Genomic DNA, 24,614 nt, shown 5'->3' on the forward strand with positions numbered 1-24,614 from the left:
ACCATCCAGGAAAATAAGCAATTCTTGTCCATTTAATAAAGCATTCAGTATCTCTTAATGTTAAATCGAAAAGGTATTTGAATTGGAATATCAGCAAACACAGTTTATAGCACATATATTTCATGTACACACATCTGTGCTGCATAACTATGCAAAAGAAATCCTAGTTGCCCTCCTCCTAAAATTCCAGGAAAAAAAGTCAGAATTTATCCAGATAAAATATCACCAAGAAATTAAAGTGCTTCTGACAGCCACTTACTGGATTCTTTAACAGTTGTATTTGTAAATGAGGGCTTCTCCAGGAGCAGAAAAATAATTTGCTATGATCCCACTCAGCTGCCAGAAGGCAAAGGGGAAGCAAGTGCTGCCGGCAGGATCTCCGTGAGGAGCCCGTCCAGCAACGAGGAGCACGGACACACACAGGAGCAGTGTCAGGTTGTCCCTTTGGCTGCCAGTGCTTCCCAGCTCTTCAGGTCTGCTGCTTCCCATAAGCAAAGACTTCCTAAGCAAACAGGTATCTTAACAAATACACTGCCTCTCTGGAACACAATGTGTTGGTGTTTATAAAGCAGACTATTGCAGGGTTGCAGTGAAGAGCATGGAAAGCCAACAGAACCAAGCCACTCCATCTTCCCAGCAAGCAAAACAACACCTAGGATCTATTTTTTCCTCTGAAATGCCATTCCCTGGCCAGCCATGCTTCCCCGCCTTCATGGGGGCAGACCCATCTCGCAGGCTGTTGCAAGCCTCTCATCCTGCCGGACGTCGGCCGAACTCCTCCAGCCCCTCACCCTGCTAGCTTCCTAGTGTCCCTGCTCACCAGAAGCACCTGCTAATAGAGGTATTTCTAGATATCTGTGCCTTTAAGATCAGGAGCTTCAACTGCCTACTTGCCAGAAGTCCCGGAGATGCAGTAGGGTGGCAACCCCTCCACCCAACCCAAATAGCAGAGCAAAATAGGGCCCCACAAAAAGGCTGCTTGTCCCACCTTGAGCCGAGGCACTTCCACGCCACACATGCCACCTCGGAGAAATCCAGAAGCCTTCTAGGACTTGCAAACTGGATTTTTAGATACTTGTAAATTACTGCTGATCTTTACAGTGGAGAAACCCAGGATGTGTCACCCTCAGACAGTAACAGCGCCAATACGCTGAAATTCTTATGTAAACTCTTCCAGCTTACTCCTCCTCCTTTTCATCGTCCAAAAAAAAAAAAAAATGAATGTATATGTGTATATATTTATGCATAAAAATAAAAATATATTCTTCTCCCCATATATCTCCCTGTTTACAGCTTTCAAACCTTGGCAGGTATAAAAATTCTGCAAATTATTTTAAGTTCCCAGGAAAGACAATCTTGCCAAGGTAATTTTGTTTTGTTCTGTAAAGTACATGTTATCGCTAGCGCATAAATACTTAGGACCAATGAATTTAATTGTCTCATTCTAGTGTTTCTACAGAAGGCTTTTAGCAGTTGCTTCAAGAACAAAAACTAGAATTGTTACTTTATGAATGCAAAAAGTAGGAAGCATTAGTCATTTTACACTTCTTCACACACGAACAGATGACACATCACCAAGAAAATCTGCATGGAAGACAAAGCAGTCAGCATGTGATCACATAGAATTAGAAGAAGACATATAAACAATATAAATTTAATTCTGATTTAATTTAAAAAAAAAAATCCCTTAGATTTACAGTAAGCCCTTTTCTGAGGGTCTGAGGATCTCAACAGATGTTGAGTTGCCTTCAATTTTCATCAAAATTGATTAGAAGTGATGCACTAAAGCAAAAAAAAAAAAGCCTAAAACAGCCAAGTTCCAATATCCAGCCCCTAGAAATTATATGATGCCAAACAAAGGTATGTATAAGACTTGAATTCCACTCCCTCCATTGCCGTATGGTCTTCCATTGCATGACCACATGTCTTATCCTCCCCCCCAGGACTTCCACCATATCTGGTGCAGAGGACAGTGCTGTGCAGGGCAAGAGCAGCTACACCCGCTGAGCATGGTAGGGTGCTGGTGTGCACACGTACAAGGCAGGACCCAGCAGTTTCCTCCTTGCTCTGCACAATCCTTAGTGGAGAAAGCACTGAGAGCACAGCAGAGGGACAGCCTCCCTCCTTCCCTACTCTCCAATGTCAGACTGAACATGATATTCATCGGGATGATTTTAATTTTTTTTAACCCAATAAATCCATGATTTTATCGAAGAAAAAAAATATTTTTTCCTCAATTTATGGAAATGTAATATTTTACTCCGTTTCAGCAAACATATTGTGCCATACTTTTTTACATTTTCTTCACAGATCTAAATAGTGACAACAAAAGGTTGCAGACTCAGACTACAGCTGTACAAATGAAGCCTAAAATGTAAAGAGCAGAATACTTGTACTGTGATACCAGATAGTCTATTCATATATATCAAAACTATTCACATCCAGTTCAAATATATTCAAATAACAGCTTGGTTTTCATGTGTCAATGCGCCATAATTAACAGCCAGCCCCACGCAAGTGCATGGAAGCAAGGAATGACAAAAACCACAGAAGCAAGTGCTCAGGTTGCAGAGCAGCCACCAAGCAGTTCAGGTCCTTTGGCTAAATGGCCAGAAGCAGCAAAAGACCAAATCCAGTGCTTAGAGTAACCCTCTTCCGCTCCTTCTCAACAGATGTTTGGCAATACTAACCTCTTTCTAAACTTTCCCTTGAGAGCAACTGCAGATAAAGAATCCTTTCTGCTTTAAAAGCAGCTGATCATTAGAAAAAGCCAAGAGTTTCCCTCGGTGGCTACTCTCCAGTAGCTTTCTCCTGCTCCACAGGCAGTTTTTCTATTTTAATTCATCCATGTCTATGGGAGCCATTTCCACTTGAGACACCTGCCCTCTCTGGAGGGGTACAGGGTCTTTTGCTGGAAATCCAACCACCTACACAAGCAGCCACCGATGTGGGGAGCACTGAGAACCACGGTCATTTGACTGATGAGGTTCCTCGCTTTGTGGCAAACACACTGACTAACTAACAGGACCCCTCTGCTTTCAAGCTCTGCTTCCCCATCACTCACAGCTCGGAGATAACACGGAAAATTTCCAATATATCTTTACAGATAAGTTAACTGTTCTGTCATATCTTATCAGGAATTTTTTTTTTGTCACAGATCCTTCATATTCTTTTAACCACTTTGAGGCTTGTGGTGGTCCTCTACGTCCATAACATGTTTCAGTAAAAATTTTGTGGAAGGTCCAAGTCCAAGCAGACACATCCTGTCTTGCAGACATCCTGATGTTAACACCGTAACATAAATTTATTTCAGCTTACTTCCAATACTTCACTTTTGTCTCGCCTTAGTTGTTCTGATTATGTTGTTCCCTAATGGTTGGGCTTTTCTTGTCATCATATGTCTGTATTTGCCACCTTATTGCATTCAGTATCAACTGCTGATAAAAACTTACACAGTTTTTTCCATACACTTGATTAATCACCGCTCGTACAAGCCATTTTATAACAAGCTAACCTTTTTTCTATGCAATTCAGTGTGTAGCTTCACCCTTAAGCCATTAGCAACCTTCAGCTTACTTTCAACCGAGTCCTTTGCAACCTGGCCTCAGGCAACTGACATTGCTTGGAAGTTCAGTCACAGAAACAGGAGTTATAAACCACCTGCAAATTTTATAAACCAGCTTTGTTTCTGTCTGCAGTTACCCTCACCTGCCTTGGACAACTCCCCTCCCATCACCATTGGGCAAGGGAAATTTTTGATACGCTGCTTCTTGGAAATGACAGCTCAGTATTACCTGCGCCTCTGCTCCCAGAGCTCAGCTCTGGCACTGCCCCACATTTGGGGTCTGATCTGGCTTTACTCCTTTCACTGCTTCTCAGCAAGCACCACCCTTCTCACTCACTCTCCTCTGAGTTTTCAACACCTAATACCATGATCACTTCCATGAACTTCTTCAAAGGCACGAGCCGGGTCACAGAATGGCCCTCCCTTGCTCATTTTGAACCATTCTTACTCGCCGAACGCAGCGCCGTGGTGCTGCAGCAGCCCTTGTCTGGCACACCAAGACAGGTGCCGCTTCAACCAGGGAGTTTGTTACGCTTCCTGCAAAAACCGAAAGTCATTTCTTGCTTTGGTTTCTAAACAGAAACTTGATTAAACAAAAAAAGGAAAGTGTTTTTGTTTTGAAGTTGTCAAGACAATGGTATATATTTAGGTTGAGGGTTTTACTTTTAAGTTAAAGTTCTTGCTTGATTCACTATTATTATTTAAGTGATGAAGCTTAATCCTCCACATGACAGCTAAATGATTACCACAGTTAATATTTTCAGCAGTATGTTAATGATTTTTTCATTGCAAAAGCCATCTTAACTTGCCTATATAAACTTGTATTTGGTGGTATCTTGTCATAACCAAGTTGCTAGTCCTGAACTCCACACGCCCCAATCAAGACCATGCGTTGCAATGGAAGTCCTGCCCAAATTAAAGCCTGCTCAACATCGACACAAATTTTGAGGAATTTAGAGGAATTTTTCTTTATTCTTTACAGAGGATGTACAGACTGCAATTTTTCAATAGGTTAGGCCTTAACTTCTCTGCAGTCAATTTTTGTTATGCCCAAAAGCACATCCTGATAAGATGCTCACGTTGCAGTCAAACTTCAGTCTTCTCCAATTTCAGCTAAATTTTGGCTTGGATTTTGCTCTGAACAGCAAAAAAAGTATTGATCAGACAGCTCAAGTATTGAACTGCCTAGTCAAAAGATCAGCAAACACTAGAATAAGTAGACCTATCATATTTATATGCAAATGCAGACTTACATTTGGCAGTCTATATAAGTCAACTCTTGAGTACAACCTGACTGTGCTTCAGCATCTTCCCTTGCTTCTGCTGCACTGCTGCTTAAAAACTGAAGTTATTTATTTTCAAATAGCTCATTAGAATTTAACAGGCATTAAGATGTCTGTGTTTCCTATACAATAGAAAGTATTAAACTCCCAAGAATATAAGCATCATTTAGCTGTATGTGACTCAAATGTATAGAAATATGCCTTCAAATGTAAAACTGACTCTCACCTATGTTCTTTCAGATTTCGTGGGTTTTTTGTGCAGCACCTGTGGATCCAGGTGGGCACACCAGGAGCACAGACCTCATTTTTAACAGGCTTTGTAATGGTCTACACAGACAGACAGCAACAGAAAAAACTATTGAAAGAACTGCTATGCCACACACCATGCCTACTTTGCTGACGGTTTTATAAAGAACTCAGGGGCTGATTTACGAACGAGGAGTCGGGCAGCGGGCACTGGATGTGATGGAAGTGCACAAGCAGAAGGCAGCTGCCCAGCGCAGAGCATCGCTCACCCAAGCGGCACTGCCTCCAACCCTGTGACTCGATGCAGCGTCTTCATTGAAGCTACGCCGATTTATGCCAGCTGAAGAAGACCTGGCCACATGTGCGACTGCAACTGCCTGCCAAGAAGCAGGCCAGCAAACAGAAGGCCGGCAGAGCGAGGCTTGTGTCACGCTGGCAGGCAGCAGGACAGCAGCAAGAGCCCGGCAGGCTCCCCTGATCTTCTGGGGGGACACCAGTTAACTCCTATTTCTCGTCACATTGTCTACTGGGATTCTGGAAGGACTTGGATGTCTGAGAAAGTCCCCTCCATGCACAGTTTGAATCCTAGAGGCCTGAGTAAATTAAATAATCTTGCAACTATGGCCTATTTTGTGCCACTATGTTTTGTTCGTACAGCTAAAAGGAGCTCATTTTACAACAACTGCAATAAAAGTACCTCTAAAAACAACTAAAAATGTTTTGCGAGGGTGGAGGGAAGTATCTGTACAAAAGTTGACTGCATTCAAAACTCCCTATAAAAAAAAAACACACTAGTGGGAATATGCTTTGGGAAACTAGCTGCTTTAAAAAAAAAAAAATAAAAAATCTTATCTTATTAATCCTGATGCCACTGCCATGTTTCCATTTTTGTACAAACTTCCTTTTCTCCCTCAATCCGTAAAGCTATATTTCCTTTACTTCAGCTACAGGCCACCGTAACTGGACTCAACCCCAGGGTCACTTCGTTCCAAAAACAACAAGATCCCTCACAAGCCACACGGGCTGCTTGCCAGATTGGGGGGAGGCAGGAGAGGAGGGAACATGCTAATTAAAAAACACGTACAAAAAAAACCCACCCCAAAAACAGTAACCCAACACACTGCTCCAATTCTGGGTGAATTTGCACTGTCAACAGAGAAATACTTTTAACTTAATTGTGAGTCCTAGGCCTACGTACAATATCAACACTATATAGCTGTTAAAGAAGATACAGATCAGGATGAGGATTTTTGATTTCTGTCTGATTTACTATGTAACCAGTCGGTTTAATTCCATGAAAAACTCTTTTGATTAAACAACAATTAAAAAACACCGACAGCTACAAGACAGTTTAGCTCCAGCCAACCTGCCGTATAACTCTGTTGTTTTTTATAAACAATTTCTTCATTCTGACTTTGTGACCATCTCTTTCCATTTTCTGAAGTAGATGTAAGCATGCTAAGTGTTAGGGACTGCCAATAAAACATTCATCTCGTAAGCAAACAAAAAGCAACAGGATTTTTTTTTTTAAACAAGGCTTTAGCAACATTTTCGACCCACTACAGAACAAATATGCAGCTCAGTGGGGGAAGCGAAAGAAGGTATCAATATATTTCAGCCTAGCGTGTTAATGGAAAACAATAATGAAATTTATATACTTAACATGATACACATTTTATAAGTTCAGTGAACACAACAGCCTAATAATTGCAATACTCTCTTCAGGCCAGCCTGAACAGCCAGGCTATGCTCTAGGGACAGGGATAAGCCACTTTTCTGAACAAGAAAGAAATCAGGAATAAAGTTCACAGCAAAATGCAACGAGCAGCAATGAGAAACACTGAACTTAATACCAAGATAACATCATGCAAGTAAAAAATATTTAAATTAAATCCCCAGAAGGACAAAGCTTTTGGTTTATTTGTACTACTTCATACAGTATTTCCAGTTCAAGTTCCCATAACTGAGGTTTTTTATGTAAAAAGGCTCTAATTTTTGCCATCCCAAAACGGCATCCTTACTGGAAAGAAAATGCATTGAATTTCCATTTCACGAGAAATCTCTATTCATACTAGAATACAAAGAGATAAGACAGATTCTCGTAATGATGCTTGGAAATAATCTGCCCTGAATTTCAATGTATTATTACATTTTCGAGTATACTTTGCATTTAATTACTTGCTTCACCAGCGATTGCTCATTACATATAAACCATGTCAATTTAATCACTCTAAGCATTTGTACACTGCTGCTCTCTAACAATATGGAAGATAATGCATTTTAAGGTCACCTTAAGTGTTCTTTACAATATATAGTATGCATTAATGTATAGTCACGTAGTATTCATTTTCAACCAGGCTAGGACAAAGTCCCTATCTTCACCATTTGACTGAATATACAAACCATCCATAGAATACTTTTTCTAGATATTAAAATACAAATCTAAACATTTGTGTTGCCTGGATTCACAACATGGTGTTAGGCAGCAAGAACTGGAGTCAGCAAGAAGTTTCTACCCTTTCATCATCACCTGAATGTCAGTGCTTACCTGGCTAAACATAACTCATCTACAAAAACCATGTACCCCAGCACCAGCCTAAGATGTTTCTGAATTACACAGCATCTATCCAGATGAATGACAGGAACTTCCACTCCTGCATTTGAAATGCAGTACCCATCCAGGTACCTGTTTTACCCCAAATAAAACCACCAACAACTTATGACATCTGAAATTCTGCACTAACTGGCACAAGAAGCACAGATGTTATTAAAACTGGACAGAGAGGTGTTACTAAGATTACAGGGGGAGACAGCAAGGAACACTGGGAATCCATAGCCCTTCCCATACACCATTGGCAGGTCTAAACAAAAATTATTCAGAGGTATTTGAGCCTTTTTCTCTCCACCACATGAACAAAGGGATGAAGATGTGAAAGTATGGCAGCTTCCTTTCCCATCCCATATGCAGCCATGCTAAGTTCCTTACAGGAAAGTACATGACATGACTTCTAAGGTAATCAGACACTAATTAGCAACAATTACCAAATATTAATACTAATTATTGAATGCGTGCATCATCAAAATTTGCTTGCAACGTTTAAGTCTCAAAGAAATAAATCCGTGCTCTGTATTCTGGATATGCTGCACATGGCAAGTGGACACCTTGTAGTCACCGCTCTGCGAACCCGGCTGCGTTCGGATGATGGCCCCCGGGCATGGCATCTCTGGAGGGATCTCAGCAGAGGTCTGTCAGCCCTGTTTCCCTTTTCTTACATAAAACAAGCCCCTGAGAAACACATTGCCTCTAAAAATCGAGAAGCTAATTTGGAAAGCCTTAAACAGAAGGGAAGTGGAGGACCATAGTTGCAAAAAATAGGTTCGTTTTTCATTTAGCAATCCTGTTGCTGCACTTCAAGCTTTGCTAAACATGCTCACTGGTGAGTGCTCAGGTACTCCACCTGGCTAAAAATGACTTGGCTGGCCAAGAATGGGCAGCCATAATTGCCTTCCCAATTATCAGTTTCACAAACAGTGAGTTTAAAATGAACTAAACCAATTATCCCATTTTCTCGCAGCAACGTACGTGCCTGGCCGTGCAAGCAGGAAGGGTGTCTGCCAGGCAGTGCGTTCCCCTCGCCTCTCCTGCGGCAAAAGCATAGCGAGCAGTGCATCAGGGCAAGCTGTGGCCACGCACAGGACAAAAGAGGGACTGGAAACGTGTGCCCTGGGCTGGCCAAGGAGCACTGAAGGACAGGAGAGGAGGATACACCTAGGTCTTGCTGGCCATCTCTGGGAAAGTTTAAAAAAAATGGAACTGGAGTTTAAATGAGCATAGTAATGCGGGGTAACAGGGAAGTTCACACAAACTTTTTTGTTCTTATTTCTATTACATTATTGGTTGTAATTACAAGCTGTAATTAGTGAGCACCATCAAATGAGGTGTTCTTACTGCACTGGCTGAAGCTCTGAAACCTCATGTTTCTATGGTATGCCTATAAACACCTATTTTCTCTGAAATGCCAATGTCTCCTACTTGTAAGAGATACAAAGAGGGTCCTAGAAGCCAGTGGGAAAATATCTACTGTCTTTGCTGCCCCTAATTCTGTCTACGTTAAGAAGTTGTACACAACAGCTTAAGTTCTAAGTAGCTTAATACAGCCTTGTGTATGAACTGTCTTATGGACAGAAATATCAATCTGGCATGTATTTCCCAAATTTCATATGCAAATAAAATATCTTTAATTTCAACTATTTCAAGACCCTTACTGAAGACATATGAGAAGCTCCACTTGTTTCTCTTTTCATTTGCTGGTGGTTTGGTATCTGTAAGGATGGCAGCAGTTCAAAGCAGAAGGGAGAAATACCATCACTTCTTCTATCACCTCATTCAGGATCAAGCAAGCAGAGCTCCCGTGCAAGAGGCAGCGGGGAACTCCCCACACTTAGTAGAAGATTTTGGAAATGCTGTCTCACTGCTCCTCAGTAAGAAACCCTTGTTCTGTTCATCTGCATTTGCAAGCCCTCATCCTCTGTCTGGATAGAGATATAGAGGAGAGTACGTCTAGTGAAAAGAAAATCAGATTAGCTTTATTTTCAAGGTCTCTTGCAAATAAGGTACAGAGAGGTGTGAGATTTCTAAGGTCAGAAGCAATTGTATGACTTTGGAAGCAGCCAGCCAAGATGAGATGACGCTGTGAATGAAAGCTTCAAGGGCCAGTGCTGATCTCCGAAGCTGAGAGCCTGGAGAAGACATTACAAGATCGGGATTAAGCACACATCCTCATCTCCTCTAACTGATCTTGAGCCTGGAGGTAGAAAGCACGGTCCTTCAGAGGAGATGAACAAGCAAGGAGCATTGCCTCCAGTTAAGAGATTCTCCCAAATCTATGTTCGGCTCCAGACAAAAACATTTAGCAATTTTCCTGTTCAGAGTGGGAGAGGTGCCAAAAGAGGAGTTTATTTTTGGGTCTGACTACGCAGAGTAGTAGTATCACAGAGTTTCACCTCATTATCCCTGGAAGCAATAGAACACTAGTAGAAACCTGCAGAGGCCAAAAGTGACCTTCTCTTCCTCAGTCACTCCAGAAACCAGCCCTCTACTTAACCACTCAAGGGATGCAACAATGTCTCATGGGAGAAGAGCCTTCACAAAGACCCTGAAGAACAATCCAGCCTAAAGTCAAGCATAGCCCAACAGGTCAAATGGCTGCTGTTCTCTAAAGGAGGAAGGCCTGCTCCCCTTCTCACCTTCCTTTTCCTCCCTATGCACGCTCTAGCTGTGTTATCCCATCTTTCCCTCTGTACTATCAAGATGCTTGACACGGCCTTCCCTGAGTCACCTTAACTTACTGAAGTTAGAGAGTCTACAGACTCTTTGCTCCATATCTTTCCCGCTGTTTCAGTAACCCACAAAAGCACACAACGCATTCTGGCGCAAGCCTAAGGTAGCTAGTACATGGCTGGGAGCTGGAGGAAAGATGGAAAGACGGAGAGCTTTACCCTTTTTGGAACTGATGAAACACTAAATCATCTCACCATGGCTCCACAAACAGTGTCTGGTTTTACCCAGTGCCCAAGCACAAAGCATGCTGTGCTGCAAAGGCTGCTGCTACAGCAGAGGGACCCACCAGCATGGAAAGAGAAACACCCACAGGACCAACCACTTCTCTCCTGCCCTGAGAAAGTCCAGACAACTGTCTAGAACAGCGGTGGCCACGCATGTTGAAGCAAAATATCACTGTAAATCCTTAGCAACCACCAGTTCACCCTTATTCATTTTTCTGCTTTTTCCATACAGCTCTGTAAGCCAGATGAGGACCACTTTCCACAGCCCTATGAACCATCAGCTACAGAGGAACCACCACTAACCTAGACCTAAGAGCAGCAAGAACTGCATCACAGTGTTCTCTTTAGAAGTGCTTTAAAGTAGAAAAATCAGATTTTTTTTTTCCTTTGGCAGTTCTTACATTTGTCACAATTACATTAAAAAAAAGAGACTTGTTGAGAAATATGAGGTCAAAAGCATTTTTGATCCAAAAAGAGTTCTTTGTGCCAGTTCAAAGGGATATGCATGTATACATAAAAGATCAGGTTGGCTCAAATGTTTAGCTTGCCAACTTTACAAGGTCCAGTTTACAGAACGTGATCGTACAATTTGTTCTTTGTGTCAGTATGATACAGGCATTAGCCACTTTATCTGCTGAAGCAGAAAAAAAAATTTAAGTAACCATCCAGACTTATGACTGCTTGTCGTAATTGTGCTGCCTATCTAAAGTTCAAGTAATCTTTTATCCACTATGTTAAAAAAAATACATTAAAGATGGTAAAGCAATGAGCTATATAATTTCACACTTCAGTATCTAATTATTCAGGCGTTTTACCTTCCCTTTGATTCTGTGTCCAGGGATCCCAACGGTCTTCTGTAGTCTGAAGCAATACTTAAAAATTGTTAGGACCGCTGTGGAGAGGTTTTAGGAGACCAATGGATTCACCCTTGTGGTTACATAATTGGGCTGAAATCCCAAACCTGTTTAAAGTAGCAGGACTTTTCCATCAACTTCAGCTGGGTCAGGATTTCATGGAAATTTGATTCTTTATGTTTTGCAAAAACACCACCAACAAAAAAAAAAATCTGTATTTTTATTCAAAGTTCAAGCAACAGAAGTGGTTCAGTTTCCTGCCTTCATTAGTTTTGTTGTCAAACAACAAATACCACCCACACACGTACTTTTTAATACAGTGAGACAAATGTCACCGCAATCATCGTTTGGGATTGGAAAGTTTGGCAAGGTGCCAGAGCGGTGAAAGTGATCCCACAACAGATTGTTCAGCAACAGCGGTAACATTAAATTCCTACATGCTCTATTCGGCAACACGCTACAGTGAAAAACGTCAACACAACTTGGTGAAATTGAAGCTGATCACCACAGGAGCTAATGAATGCTCTTTTTGTTCACTCTATATTTCCTGTTCAATTTTTGAAAATAAACAAAAACACTAGTAAGAGTTTCTCTCTCAGCCTACCCTCCTGTAGTCTCTGGTCTGGCCTCAAGCAGCAGGAATGGTCAAGCTGCTCACTATTTTTAGAAATAAGCAATTCAATAAATCACTTGAAAGTATTACAAAGCCAATGGGCACTCTCATTCTGAGGAAAAAAAAAAATAAAAAAGCATCACTGCTCAATCCACAGCAGTATTTACAGAGCAGATGCCAGTCAGGACCAGCATGCTCCCTACTGCCCAAGCAGCACAGCTCCCATCTTTGAGATGGCCAAGTGGCACAGTCTGAGGCACAGATTTATCCCACAGTCTGCTAAGGTCTCTCTGGTACTCTCATGTCACTCGAATTTCTAATCTAGCAGCTGGGAGAACACAGAGTAGGACTCAAGGGTTCAAAGCTGATCTACAGGACTGTTACGCTTCTCCATAACCTTGGGTCAGAAGCAAGGCTGGAAGAGCACAGGGTCAGGAAAGGCACAGATGGTCTGTGCATCCGCACTTGTCGTAGGACACACTACAAATGTTAATTAGCAGACCATGAAAAGCACTTTCTCAATGCTTACTTCTGTCTTCAAGGAGGAGGACCCAGGGAACTACAGGCTGGTCAGGCTCACCTTGATTCCCAGGAACACGATGGAGCAGCTAATCCTGAAAACAATTTCCAAGCATATGAAGGATAAGAAAATCTTCATGACCAGTCAGTATGACTTCATCAAGGGGAAGTCATGCTTGGCCAGCCTGATTAACTTCTAGGATGAAATGACTGACCTGGTAGATGAGGGGAGAGCAGCGGATATTCTCCATCTAGACTTCAGGAGGGCTTTGGATACCATCTCCCGTAACATTCTCATAGACAACCTGTTGATGTATGGGCTGAATGAGCAGACAGTGAGGTGGGTGGGAAACCGGCTGAACAGGCAGGTCCAGAGTGTGTTGATCAGTGGCACAAAGTCTAGTTGGAAGCCTGTAAATGGTGGTGAACCCCAGGGGTCAATATTGGATCCAGTCCTGTTCAAGATCTTCATTCCTGATCAAGGCAGAGTGCATCCTCAGCAAGTTTGCAGATGACACAAAACAGGGAGGAGTGACTGATACACCAGACGGTCATACTGCCACCCTGAGAGACCTCGACCACCTAGAAATGAGCCAACAGGAGCCTCCTGAAGTTCACCAGGGGGAAATGTGAAGTCTGGCATCTAGGGAAGAACAACCCCAGGCACCAATACATGCTGAGGGCTGTCCAGTTGGAAAGCAGCTTTGCAGAAAAGGTCCTGGCATCCTGGTGGACATCAAGTTCAAAATGAGCCAGAAATTTGCACTTGTGGCAAAGGTGGTAAATGGTGTCCTGGGCTGCATTAGACAAAGTATTGCCAGCAGGTGGAAGGAGGTGATCCTGCCCCTCTGCTCAGCACTGGTGAGGCCACATCTCGAGTCCTGGGTCCAGTTCTAGGACTCACAGTATAGGAGAGACATGGACATACTGGAGGGAGTCCAGCAAAGGGTCAGCCAGATGAAGGGAGGTTGCAGTGGAGTGGGAGTTGGCCTCTTCTCCCAGGCAACTAGCAATAGGACAAGAGGACATAGCCTCAAGCTTTGCCAGGGGAGGTTCAGGTTAGACATTAGGAAGAATTTCTTGTCAGAAAGGGTCATTAGACATTGGAACGGGCTGCCCAGGGAGGTGGTGGAGTCACCATCTCTGGATGTGTTTAAGAAAAGACTGGACATGGCACTTAGTGCCATGGTCTAGTTGACATGGTGGTGTCAGGGCAATGGTTGGACTCGATGATCCCAGAGGTCTCTTCCAACCTGGTTGATTCTGTGATTCTGTGATTAAGGGACTGTAGCATCCCTAGGAGGGAAGGTTGAGAGTGCTGGGACTGTTCAGCCTGGAGAAGAGAAGGCTCAGGGGGATCTTACAAATGTCTATAAATACCTAACGGGAAAATGCAAAGAAGATAGAACCAAGCTCTTTTCAGTGGTGTCCAGTGACGGGACCAGAGGCAATGGGCACACATTGAAACACAGGAGGTCCTCTCTGAACATCACGAAACACTTTTTCACTGTGAGGGTGACCAAGCGCTGGCACAGGTTGCCCAGGAAGGTTGTTGAGTCTCCCTCCTTGGAGATATTCAGAAGCCTCCTGGACATGGTCCTGGGCAATCAGCTCTAGGTGGCCCTGCTTGAGTAGGGAGGGTGGACTAGATGATCTCCAGAGGCCTCTTCCAACCTCAACCGTTCTATGATTCTGCAATAAAGACTGAGAAGCACATCTCTATCCACCGGTACATACTGCATACCTGAAGGCAGCCAACTGATCACTCTCAACTAAACTCATTCTAGACTGAAAACAGTCTAGCAAATAAGGATCAAAACTGTTAGTGGCTCCACTGTACCTCTTTATTCTCACATACTTACAGCTTTCTAATACAATTCCTTTTAAAGGCAAACTGGTTATGCTTGGTCTGCATCCAACAAACAACAACAACAACAACAAAATCACACCAAAAATCCTCCGCAAATTACTCCCATTCATTCTTTATTATGGGAGAGTAGAAAAAAAAACCACCATCTTACAATCTCACCACCCCCAGCTCTGCCTCCCATAATAAATACTACATATAATTTTTTTTTTTTTTAATAAGGAAGAAAAAAAAATCCCAAGTCTAGTCGTGCAGTTTCCACACCAACTTCACTAGCCAGGTTTTCACTCAAGGACTATAAGAAACGCAATGAAGTTTGAAATTTAAAAATGAATTGAGTTTATCTACTTACAAAAATATGGCTAAGCTGCTCGTGTTTATCTGCCTCTCTTGTCTCACTCTTCAGCTGTCCCCACAGTCCATCAGTATCCATTCATTATCTCTAGTGTTACTCTTCAACTTTGCAGAAGAGAGCAGAGCAGGATCACGCATGTTCTGAGTCTGTGCACAGCCTAGCCTAACAGTAGCCTGCTCCAAGATCACAACACGAGTTGTGGTGTTCTAATAACTGGTAGTATTTATAAAAATATCATTATTAGTCAGAGAGGGAACATTTCAATTTACTCTTAGGTTAGCATGCAAGTTCCTAACGTGTCTTAGAGATCTCTCCACCACTAAGCGCAATCTTGTACTTGAAGTTTTCATTTTGCAAATTGGCCGTTAAAATACATTTTCACACACATATGAAAGCTGAATTAAATAGCACTTTGCTAATCAAGCAAAAAAAAAAAAAGTTTGTTTTGCCCAGGATGAGCCTGTAGTCCATTCAAACAGTAAAGCTGAAAGTTTGATTTAAAGAATGACAATGAATTCACACCTGGCTTTAGAAAGAATGCAGAGAAAAGGAACAAATGAACAGAGAGCGAATTCAACCCAGGCAAACAATGCACATAATAGGCAATCGATTTCTTCCAGACAAACTCTCAAGATTCTTCTACATCCCATATATCACTCACGTGTCTATCTTTAAAAAAAAAAAAAAAGAAAAAAAAAAAACTACCCAAAACAAACCACAAAAATAATGTCCAAAAGCATAATTAACCTGGACTCCTACCAATATCTGCCATCCCCACCCTGAAACCGCTGGCACGGACTTGCATGGGCTCCGTACTTCGTACTTGTTGCAAATTCCACTTTGCAAAGTGGGCAAAACTGGGCCCGATGCGCATGAAGTTGAAGTCTTGCTTACACAGCTTGGGCTTTCACACTCCTCCTGCATCACAGCACAGTTCTCTGGGCCTTGAGTTTTCAGACTTATCATCTACTCATTTCCCACGATTTTGGGAGCTGCATATTTGCAGGAACAAATCCATTTGCGGGAAATTCATCCTTGTGAACTACCAAGAAGTGCTCACACACAAGCCAACATCTGGAATGGATAATTTCACGGGTGCTTATGGTAAGGTAAAGGGCAGAGACCAAGGAAACATAATGCCTGAGGAACAGGAGCAGCCCCCATACTCAGCTGGGTTAGGTATGTCCTGTGTCCACACTCTGAGCCTATGGACAGAAAACAGGCTGGAGACAAAGTGGCAGGTCAACTAGGCTAAACAGAAGAAAGCACTAACCCCTGTACTATTTATAACAGTAGAGAAAACATTGCACCATATTGGCAAGTTATCACAAGCCCATGTTCATTACCAGCCCAAATCCTCAATCACAGCACTTTAGTAGTTTACAGGCAAATTAGCGTAGCTCTGTGACTCGCAGCGAGGCTTGCTCACCAGCATCAGATAAACTCAGCATCGCAGACTGCTGATGGCCCCTACTTCATAACCTTCTCTCCACACCACCAAAAACAGCAGTTTCCATGGAGTGAATTAACCCCACAGTACAGTACTAACGTGGCTGTTTGTGGTATCTGAACCAAGCTCCATACAAAAGATTAAATAAACAGGACTGCAAATTAATCCACGCTTCAAGACAAAGTATTGGTAATTATGCTATTTATTCTTTTTCGTTTAATTTCAAATGGCTGAAAATCTAGATGCAGCCAAAGCAGCAAGTATGGGTTGCAAAGAAAGAGTTTCACGTGCAAAATGAGTCTGTATAAGCAGCACCTTGGCGTTATTTGTTTTCCTATACAGATGAATGAACTAGTTCTGACAAGATAAGAAATCCCAGCACTTCTAAACAAGGCTTTACAGGCTCTCAAAGCCTTTGTGGCTACCCTGCCATTACCCACCAGCAACATACAGCACGCACATGCCTCTTCCAGCATCGTGTTAGAATAGCAGGGGGAAAAGAGAGCAATAAAAGTGTTATCCGGTGTCCTCCACTTGGATATCTATGAGGTTACAGCAATGTAAAGAAGCAATTTTTGTATCTTCCCCATGATCAACAGTCTCTCTCTCTTTTGCCCTGTTCTCGCCTACCAAGACTTTAGAAATTGGAGAAGTAAGATTTGTCTTTATAAAGTACTACTTCCTCCCTCTCTACCCCCACGCTTAAGAGTGAGGGTCAAAAACAGACCACCAGTGGTGCAACCACACAGTGGACTTCTTTCTGGTGGAGACAACACGGCTATGAGACCTGACGGCGTGGGTACGTACGTGTGTGTCATCTGTTTCTACATTACACACCAAAACACTGCATGCTGCTTTTTATTTGCATTATCTGGATAGCATATACTGCAAAACCAGCACCTGGACCACTTTGCTTTAAAGACTGATTAAATTCTGAAGCTCTTCAGGATGTCTCCTGTTCTGAAGGGTATTGGACGCTGCAACAATTTACACTGTCTCAGCATTGGACACCCCTTCAATTCCCTTTGCTCCCGGACCCCAACTCAGAAGGCCAGGTCCTGGAGTCAAATGCTGCTGACCCCATGCCAACTCTCCGTTTGGCAGGAACCCCATTTGACAAACCACAGTCAGACCGTGCCAGCCCTATTACCCTCCTGCAGTTTTGCAGTCAGTCCTCTGCATTCATTTCATGCCCACTTGGAAGAATCCTCAGATTAAGCTTGATGTGCTCCTACATATCAATCTCTAAAGAAATATACAGAAAGCAAAGACAATTTCTTTAAAAGGTTGTAACAGTTTTCCTAGTTTATAGTACTTAAAATTATAAATACTGAAAGCAAAAACAAGGCAGGTCCTGACGGTTACAAATATTCTTCTGAAGTTGGTAAATACCCGCATCTGGTCACTGAACTACAGCACTGCAGACTACTTGAGAGTTTATTAAGTATACTGAAAGTAGCCTAATACACATTACTCCACTCATCTCACCTATGAGACAGATCTACCTTCCAGGTAAGTAAATACATGTGAGCACAATGTTCTTATATGCACATACAGTCGTAAATGCAAGAGAGAAATACCAGCGACCTTGATTTATATTAACAGACCTACTACTTGAAAACGTGCTGAGGGCTGACAAAGAGAACAGTACACTGATAACCTATGTTACATGCAGATTATACCTATGTAATCCAGCTGGTATTCCAGATTATTGTGCTCCATTTGAGAATTTCACACTTTTTACCTATTACGTACACAGGGGAAGTTTCTCTAAGCCTCCTCTATCACTTGGAGTTTCGGTGCGATGGGGAGACCGATGGGACCAGAAGCCCATTATGGTGCCCTTCATCCTTAGGCTACCAGTCAAGTGTCAGCAGGTTTTGTAGCAACAAAGTTATCCCATCCTGGGAGCTGAGTTATCCCTGCCGGGCCTTGGTAGCACAGACATTCTGACCCAGCCAGACCATTACCACATCTCGTAGCCTTCCACAGACTCACTGAACAGCTACGAGGGCAGGGTCCAATGATCCAGATGGGTCAGATTTATCCTGTCACTGCTATATCAAACTTGCTATGAAGCAATATGGGGATAACTTGTATTTCTTCTGCTGCTTTCCTTTAGGGACTTTTTATGCTGTTTGTGTTGGTTTTGTTTCCCTTTTCTTTTCTTCTATGGATACAGGGAAGACCCCAATGGTAATATGGCACTACGACTAGAACAAACCTCATCTCTTGTTAAGAATCATTATCTAGATTTAAAAAAAAAAAATCCATCCAAATGGATACCCTTTAAACTTTCTAACACATTTATTTTCCATAACCAGTGCACACCTATCACATGAATCCTCTGTAGACCTACACACAGACTTAACTCTACTATGCGGGTTATCCCAACAGAAAAATAATTACAGAAAACCCCTCATGGTAAAACAATTAAGCCTAAGCCTGCCGGATCTCAGCCTGCGAGCGCTCAGCAGGTTGCTCCAACACGCACCAAATTCAGAGGACTCTGATGGGTTTGAATCGGGCCCCTGGGCAGTATCGCTGCACTCAGAAACTTTTCCCAAGTCGCCCATCCAGGTCTCCTCGCCACGGCCACCACCCCTTGCAGGAGCCCTCCGGCGCCCTGCCCAGCACCCCGTAACCCGCACACCCCACGGGCACGGCTCTGGTCGGCAAAAAACCTCTGCGCAAACGGCCAGGTGGAACAGCCCGCACAGCCCCGCTGCCGCCCGCTTTACCACGGAACGTCTGTCTGCTCAACACTCAAACTACTTCAGGCACCGGCGCCTCCCCACACGCGCCCCCTTCTAGCCGCGCAGCTGCCCGCACCGGCCGCCCCCGGAGCCAGCCCGCCGCCGCCTCCCCGGCGGGCCCCACCGGGCACCCGCTTCCTCTGCGACTTGTTGAGCGCGGGCCTGTCCGCACCCGGCCCCCCCCGCAGCACCCCCGCCGCCCCCGGGGGCAGCGCCGCTGCCAGCTCGCTCCCAGCGCCGCCGCCAGCCGCCCGGCCGGGGCGGGGCACAGCGGCCGCCCCCACCGCTCCCCCGACCCGGGACACCGGCCGGCCCGGCCTGCCCCGCCCCGCCAGCCCAGCACCCCCGCCCGGGCCCCTCCGCCGGCACCGAGCCGCGCCGGGCGGCTGCCGCCACCGCCCCGCTCCCGCCCTCGCCCTCCAGGGACGCACCTTCAGGCTCCCCCGGAGGGGGCCCTTGCCGGGGCCGGTCAGCGCCGGGGGGGGGCTCCCCAGGCCGCCCTCTTCCTCCTCCTCTTCCTCCTCCACCTCCACAACCACGTCCTCGTCTTCGTCCTCCTCCTCCAGCGCCGCGGCGGAGCCCTCCCGCCGGGGCGGCCTCCAGCCGCTCTCGGGCTTGGGGGGCCGGACCCCGTCCGCCTGCGCGGCCGCCGGCCCCGCGCTCAGCCGCCGGCTGCCCATGCTGGAGCGCTTGGCCAAGCGCCGCGCCTGCATGGTGCCTCCGCCCGGCCCGGCCCGCCTACCGCCGCGCTCAGCCCCGGCTGCGGGAAGCGGCCCCGCCGCGGGCGCGCAGCGGCAGCGCCGAGCCCAAGGGGCGGCGGCGGCGCTCAGCGGGGGGCGGCGGTGGGTGTGTGCGGCGGGTGCGCCGCGGCCATGGGGGCCCGCGGGCGCGGCCGCCCCGCCGCTCGCCCACCTGCTCCGGCCGCCCGCCTCCTCCGCCGGCCTGCCCGCCCGGCCCGGCCCGGCCCGGCTGTCGGGCGCAGCGCGGGGTCCGCTCCCGCTCGCCCTTCCTCGCCGCCGCTGGTCCCCGGCACCAAAACCCGGACTGGATTCCCGCCGACCGCGGCTGCGCCAGGCGCTGCGCGGGGCCGCGCTGCCTCCGCCCGCCGCCGCGGGCGGGTTTCCGTGCGGAGCGGCTCCGGCCCCTGCCGCCCGCCCGCTTCGCCCCGGGAGCGCCGAGGGGAGCGGGGCGCCGGTCCGCCCCTGCCGCCGCACCCCCGCCGGCGTGTGGTCTGTGTAAATGGCGGGAGGGCCGGGGGTGCCCGGCAACCTCGGCGTGCGGGACAGGCTGCCGGAAGTCTCGGGCCTGGGTGAAATAAAATTATTTCATCTCTCCCCAAAAAACATAAATGGAAAAAATGGTCCTTTGGGAAAAAAAACTAAGATGAAACGGGGCTTTTTTTGAGATGAAAAATTGAAGCAGAGCTACCTACAGTCTGTTGAGGAAAGTATCCAGGATGGTTAGGGAAATAATTTCCAGTTTAAATTGTAGTACTTCTGTGCTTTAAGCTTTAAAATACCTTTCTGAAAAGTTTTTAAACTTAAAATAGTTTCCAAACAGCATTTTAAGGTATTGCAGTCATCATTTAAATTTATTATAGGTTTCTATACCAGCTATTAAAGCCTCCTGAGATTGAGTTATACTTCAGGTTGCCACATGCTTTTCCCAACCTCTTCCTCTATAAATAAGTTTCAAGTCTGCAGGTACATGTTATTTTTGAGCCATATATATATATTCTTTTCCATTTACAAGTGAATTACAGTAATTTCCTTTGCAGTGTTCAGTACCTTTCTCCCCACACATTCTGTTGGAGAGATATGCCAACGGGCCAAATGTACACATAACATGTCAGCAAGGGGCCAAGCTTCATCTCCGATGCCCGGTTAATTTGTCCCTGTCAAAAAATAATTATATTTATTCATTTTGGAAAACGGCATGCAGCACTTTCTATGCAAGAAATTATAAATACAGTACCCATTCTTAAAGAAATAATTAAGTTACTTTTCATGTCTTAACTATGGAAGTTGTTTCAATTTTTTCAACCCAATCCCAAAAACCAGTTGTTTTCATTAATTCTTTCAAGGTTTTCAGAGACCGTGCATCTCTGAACAAGATCTGCAACAGAATCGCTGGCAAATTCTGGCATACCAGGTCTCCCAGCAGTATCTCCCAGAAGGGTCTAGAGCAAAAGTCTTATGAGGAGCTGCTGAGGGAACTGGGGTTTAGTCTGGAGAAAAGGAGGCTGAGGGGAGACCTTATTGCTCTCTACAACCACCTGAAAGGAGGTTGTAGCGAGGTGGGTGTTGGTCTCTTCTCCCAAGTAACAAGTGATAGGACGAGAGGAAATGGCCTCAAGTTGCACCAGGGGAGGTTTAGATTGGATATTAGGAAAAATTTCTTCGGTGAAAGGGTTGTCAGGCATTGGAACAGGCTGCCCAGGGAAGTGGTGGAGTCACCATCCCTGGAAGTATTTAAAAGACGAGTAGATGTGGTGCTTAGGGCTATGGTTTAGTGGTGGACTTGGCAGTGCTGGGTTAATGGTTGGACTTGATGATTTTAAAGGTCCTTTCCAACCAAAACGATTCTGTGATTCTATGATTCCATTTCCCCACCCATCTAAAAGTGACGTTTCCAGACGTTTTACTGCGGCTTTGGTCAGCTGCGCTGCAATGCCAGGTCAGCCCATCTCACAGCAGAACAGCAGTCAAAGCCCCTGGCACATGCCACCACGAGATGTTCCATCTTTTTTCCTGCCACTGCATGAGTATTTAGCTTCTCGGTACTCGGTTAGTGGATCAGTCACGGGTTTTTGAAGCTGGTGTTGCGTAAAGGATAGATTTGTAGATGATAAAAAAAAGGATAAATGGTTTTTAGTTTTATTTCTAAACTGAATGTTTAGAATTAAGGTTTAGATTTGGCAAAATGTAATGCTTCAGTTTTGCCTTAAACATGAATTCCACCATGAATTTAAATGGTATTCTCAGTTCCTTCATACTCTAGGTCAAGGGCATAGAAATGGAATAATTCAAATACTTCCTAGTATACCCATTTGAAATATTTCATATCATTTGAATACCACCTACATCTATTTGTGATCTTCTGTAGTGGCCTGTCTTCACAGTTACCTGAATTATAACCACATTCCTGAAGGTCCCATTCCTATCTGCTGCATACTAGGATAAACGTTGAGAGACTTCTTTGAGGTTTGCAAAGGTCTGTATGTTTTAATTGTAGCAAGAACAGAATCAAAATTAGAAATTATAATTCCATGTTACCAAATGTGTTACTGCTGAATTGGATTATATGTGCTAGCATGAACACTGCAAATAACAGAATGGAGACCAAAGGATCTCTTGTAGAAAGTAGCAACGATAAAGGACAGTTGAGCTTGCACAGACGTGTCTGTTGTTAACTTCCATGACACCTCACACTTCAGCCTTTATTTGAACTCTATATTCAGCCCTTTCGTCAGGTTAGTTCTGGCACCCGCTGTATGATACAGCTGACTTGACACCTCTTGCCCTGAGGTTTTGCTGAGTGAACATAAAAGCAGAGATAGTTAACCAATAATCAAGCTTTTAGTTGTCAGTTCAGCAACAATTGTTTCAAAAATTACAAGCTGGGTTCTCTGTTTTGGGAGCATGGTAGCAGGAGGCAGAGACGAGAGGCACAGACAGGTTCTTAGGGACACATAAAACATCCCAGGCCTGCCTGCCTGCCTGCCTGCAGGAGGCTGCTCCAGACTCCAGGATGCTGCCTCTTCTCCCCCAGAACTCCGTCAGGTCACAGCCCCTCAGCTCTCCAAGCAGAGCAGGACAGCAGCTGAGCCCTGGAAAAGCTGGGCAGGGTGATGAAGGAAGAGTGTAACCAAATTCTGGTGGAGGGACAGGAGGCAAAATAATTTTGGGATGAGGAGGGAAAAGGAATGGCAGTCCAAAGTTCACTGGGCTGATGAGCAGGGCAATCCTGGGAAGGGGTTTAGAGAAGAATACTGACTTTTGATTAGTAATCTGAGCCGATAATGCTTTTTACTCCTGCTGGGTTTTCAAATGCAACAAGAAGCCAGTGTTGACAACTCTACAACAGATTGGTTAAAGATTTCTAGCACTTCCCCAGCGAGCCAGATTGGAGCTGTAGTAAGAATAACTTCTCTCACAATATTTGATACAAACAAAAGATAGAAATGACTGTTTGCTCCATTTCTTCCAGTCTGTCTGACTTGCAGTATGAATGGAGCTGAAGCTGAACCCATATTGCCCTTTCAGTGCTTCCCAGGGGAGTTAAATTATGGAGAAAGTTTTCTAAGGACAGTCAGGGAGTCCTAGATACAGTGCTCTTTAGTATCTTTACATTCAGAAGTAGTTAAGAGTCAAACACAAGCCATAATCCACTATCACCCATCAACATTTTTTCCCTGAGACTCAGTCTTAGCACTCTTGGGGTGAACTGCTGAACAATTCTGGCCCATAGCCACATCCTGACATCGAGTAAATTCTTGTGATATACAGGGTAATATGGTAACACTTCGCTAAACAGAGATATCTCATGATTGTACTACAGCATAATACGCCTCTAACAAAAGTACAGGCTCTGGCTGTAATAACAACTGTTTACATGTCAATGATTTCCAAGCTCATTAAAAGTTAACGCGCGCATTCGCACTCCCTTTGCGTACACAGCTTTCCAACACAGCAGAAGCGTCTCAGATGCTTCTTTGCCTCTAACCTTAGCAATCAGTTCATATTTCCAAAAACACAATGTCTTTCTCTCTCTCTCTCTCTCTCACGACATATGAGACAATTGGTAAGTATATATAAGCATGTATATCTCCCTCTGGAAGTTCTTCTAGAACAATCTGTGAAGGTGAATTACAGTGACAGCTTTGCAGTTCATCTTGAATAACTATTGTCTCACTTCTTTCAGTAAATCCACTGGGCAGTTCTGTGCACTAGCCAAAGAAAAAAAAATGTAGCTTTCTCTGGCAGTGCCTTAACTAGTCTATACTGATTAATGTCTGGTGAAGTTTTCTTATGATACATACTTTTTCCAAACATTTTATACAGTCCATCTCTCAGTTAAGTATTCATCTCATTTTTAAGGTAATTACTTACTGATCTGTTTGACACGTTGTCCCATCCCTCTGCTGCTACTTTATACTGTGATCGTGACTGCAAGCGAAGCTTGCCTGACACCAGGTTAGGGAAAGAGTCCCTTGTGCTTCAAAAAGCAGAGATTCTTCCATAATACTCAGGGAGGCACTACTCTGTAACCACCTCACTTGCTGGTTACAGCACTGCTTCCATCAGGAATGGTCAGTCAGCAGTGCAGCTGCCAGCAGCAACAAGCACTAGCCACGGCTGACAAGCACTAGCCACGGCTGACAAGCACTAACCACAGCTAACAAGCAGTAGTACGGGCGTGCTTTAGTTTGCCTCACAGGAACAGTCGGATACACTGCAGTGTGCATTTTGCTGAACCACCCAGAATCCTGTCTCGGCTAACTCTGTGCTATTTTTTTCCCCTTCTTTTTTTTTTTTTTTC

The 24,614-nt window shown here is 44.7% G+C and overlaps 1 protein-coding gene across 1 annotated transcript in view; it reads right to left on the reverse strand.

Moving 5' to 3' along the window:
* The window catches only part of ZNF704 (zinc finger protein 704), an 89,248-nt gene extending 69,458 nt beyond the window's left edge, over positions 1-19,790 (reverse strand). The window contains exon 1 of the mRNA XM_068397309.1: positions 19,505-19,790. Within this exon, the coding sequence (XP_068253410.1) occupies positions 19,505-19,786 (282 nt within the window). The 5' untranslated portion in view covers positions 19,787-19,790. The remainder of the gene's footprint in view (positions 1-19,504) is intronic.
* Positions 19,791-24,614: the final 4,824 nt, after the last annotated feature.

The sequence above is a fragment of the Nyctibius grandis genome, chromosome 3, assembly GCF_013368605.1.
Source record: "Nyctibius grandis isolate bNycGra1 chromosome 3, bNycGra1.pri, whole genome shotgun sequence".
NCBI lineage: Eukaryota > Metazoa > Chordata > Aves > Nyctibiiformes > Nyctibiidae > Nyctibius > Nyctibius grandis.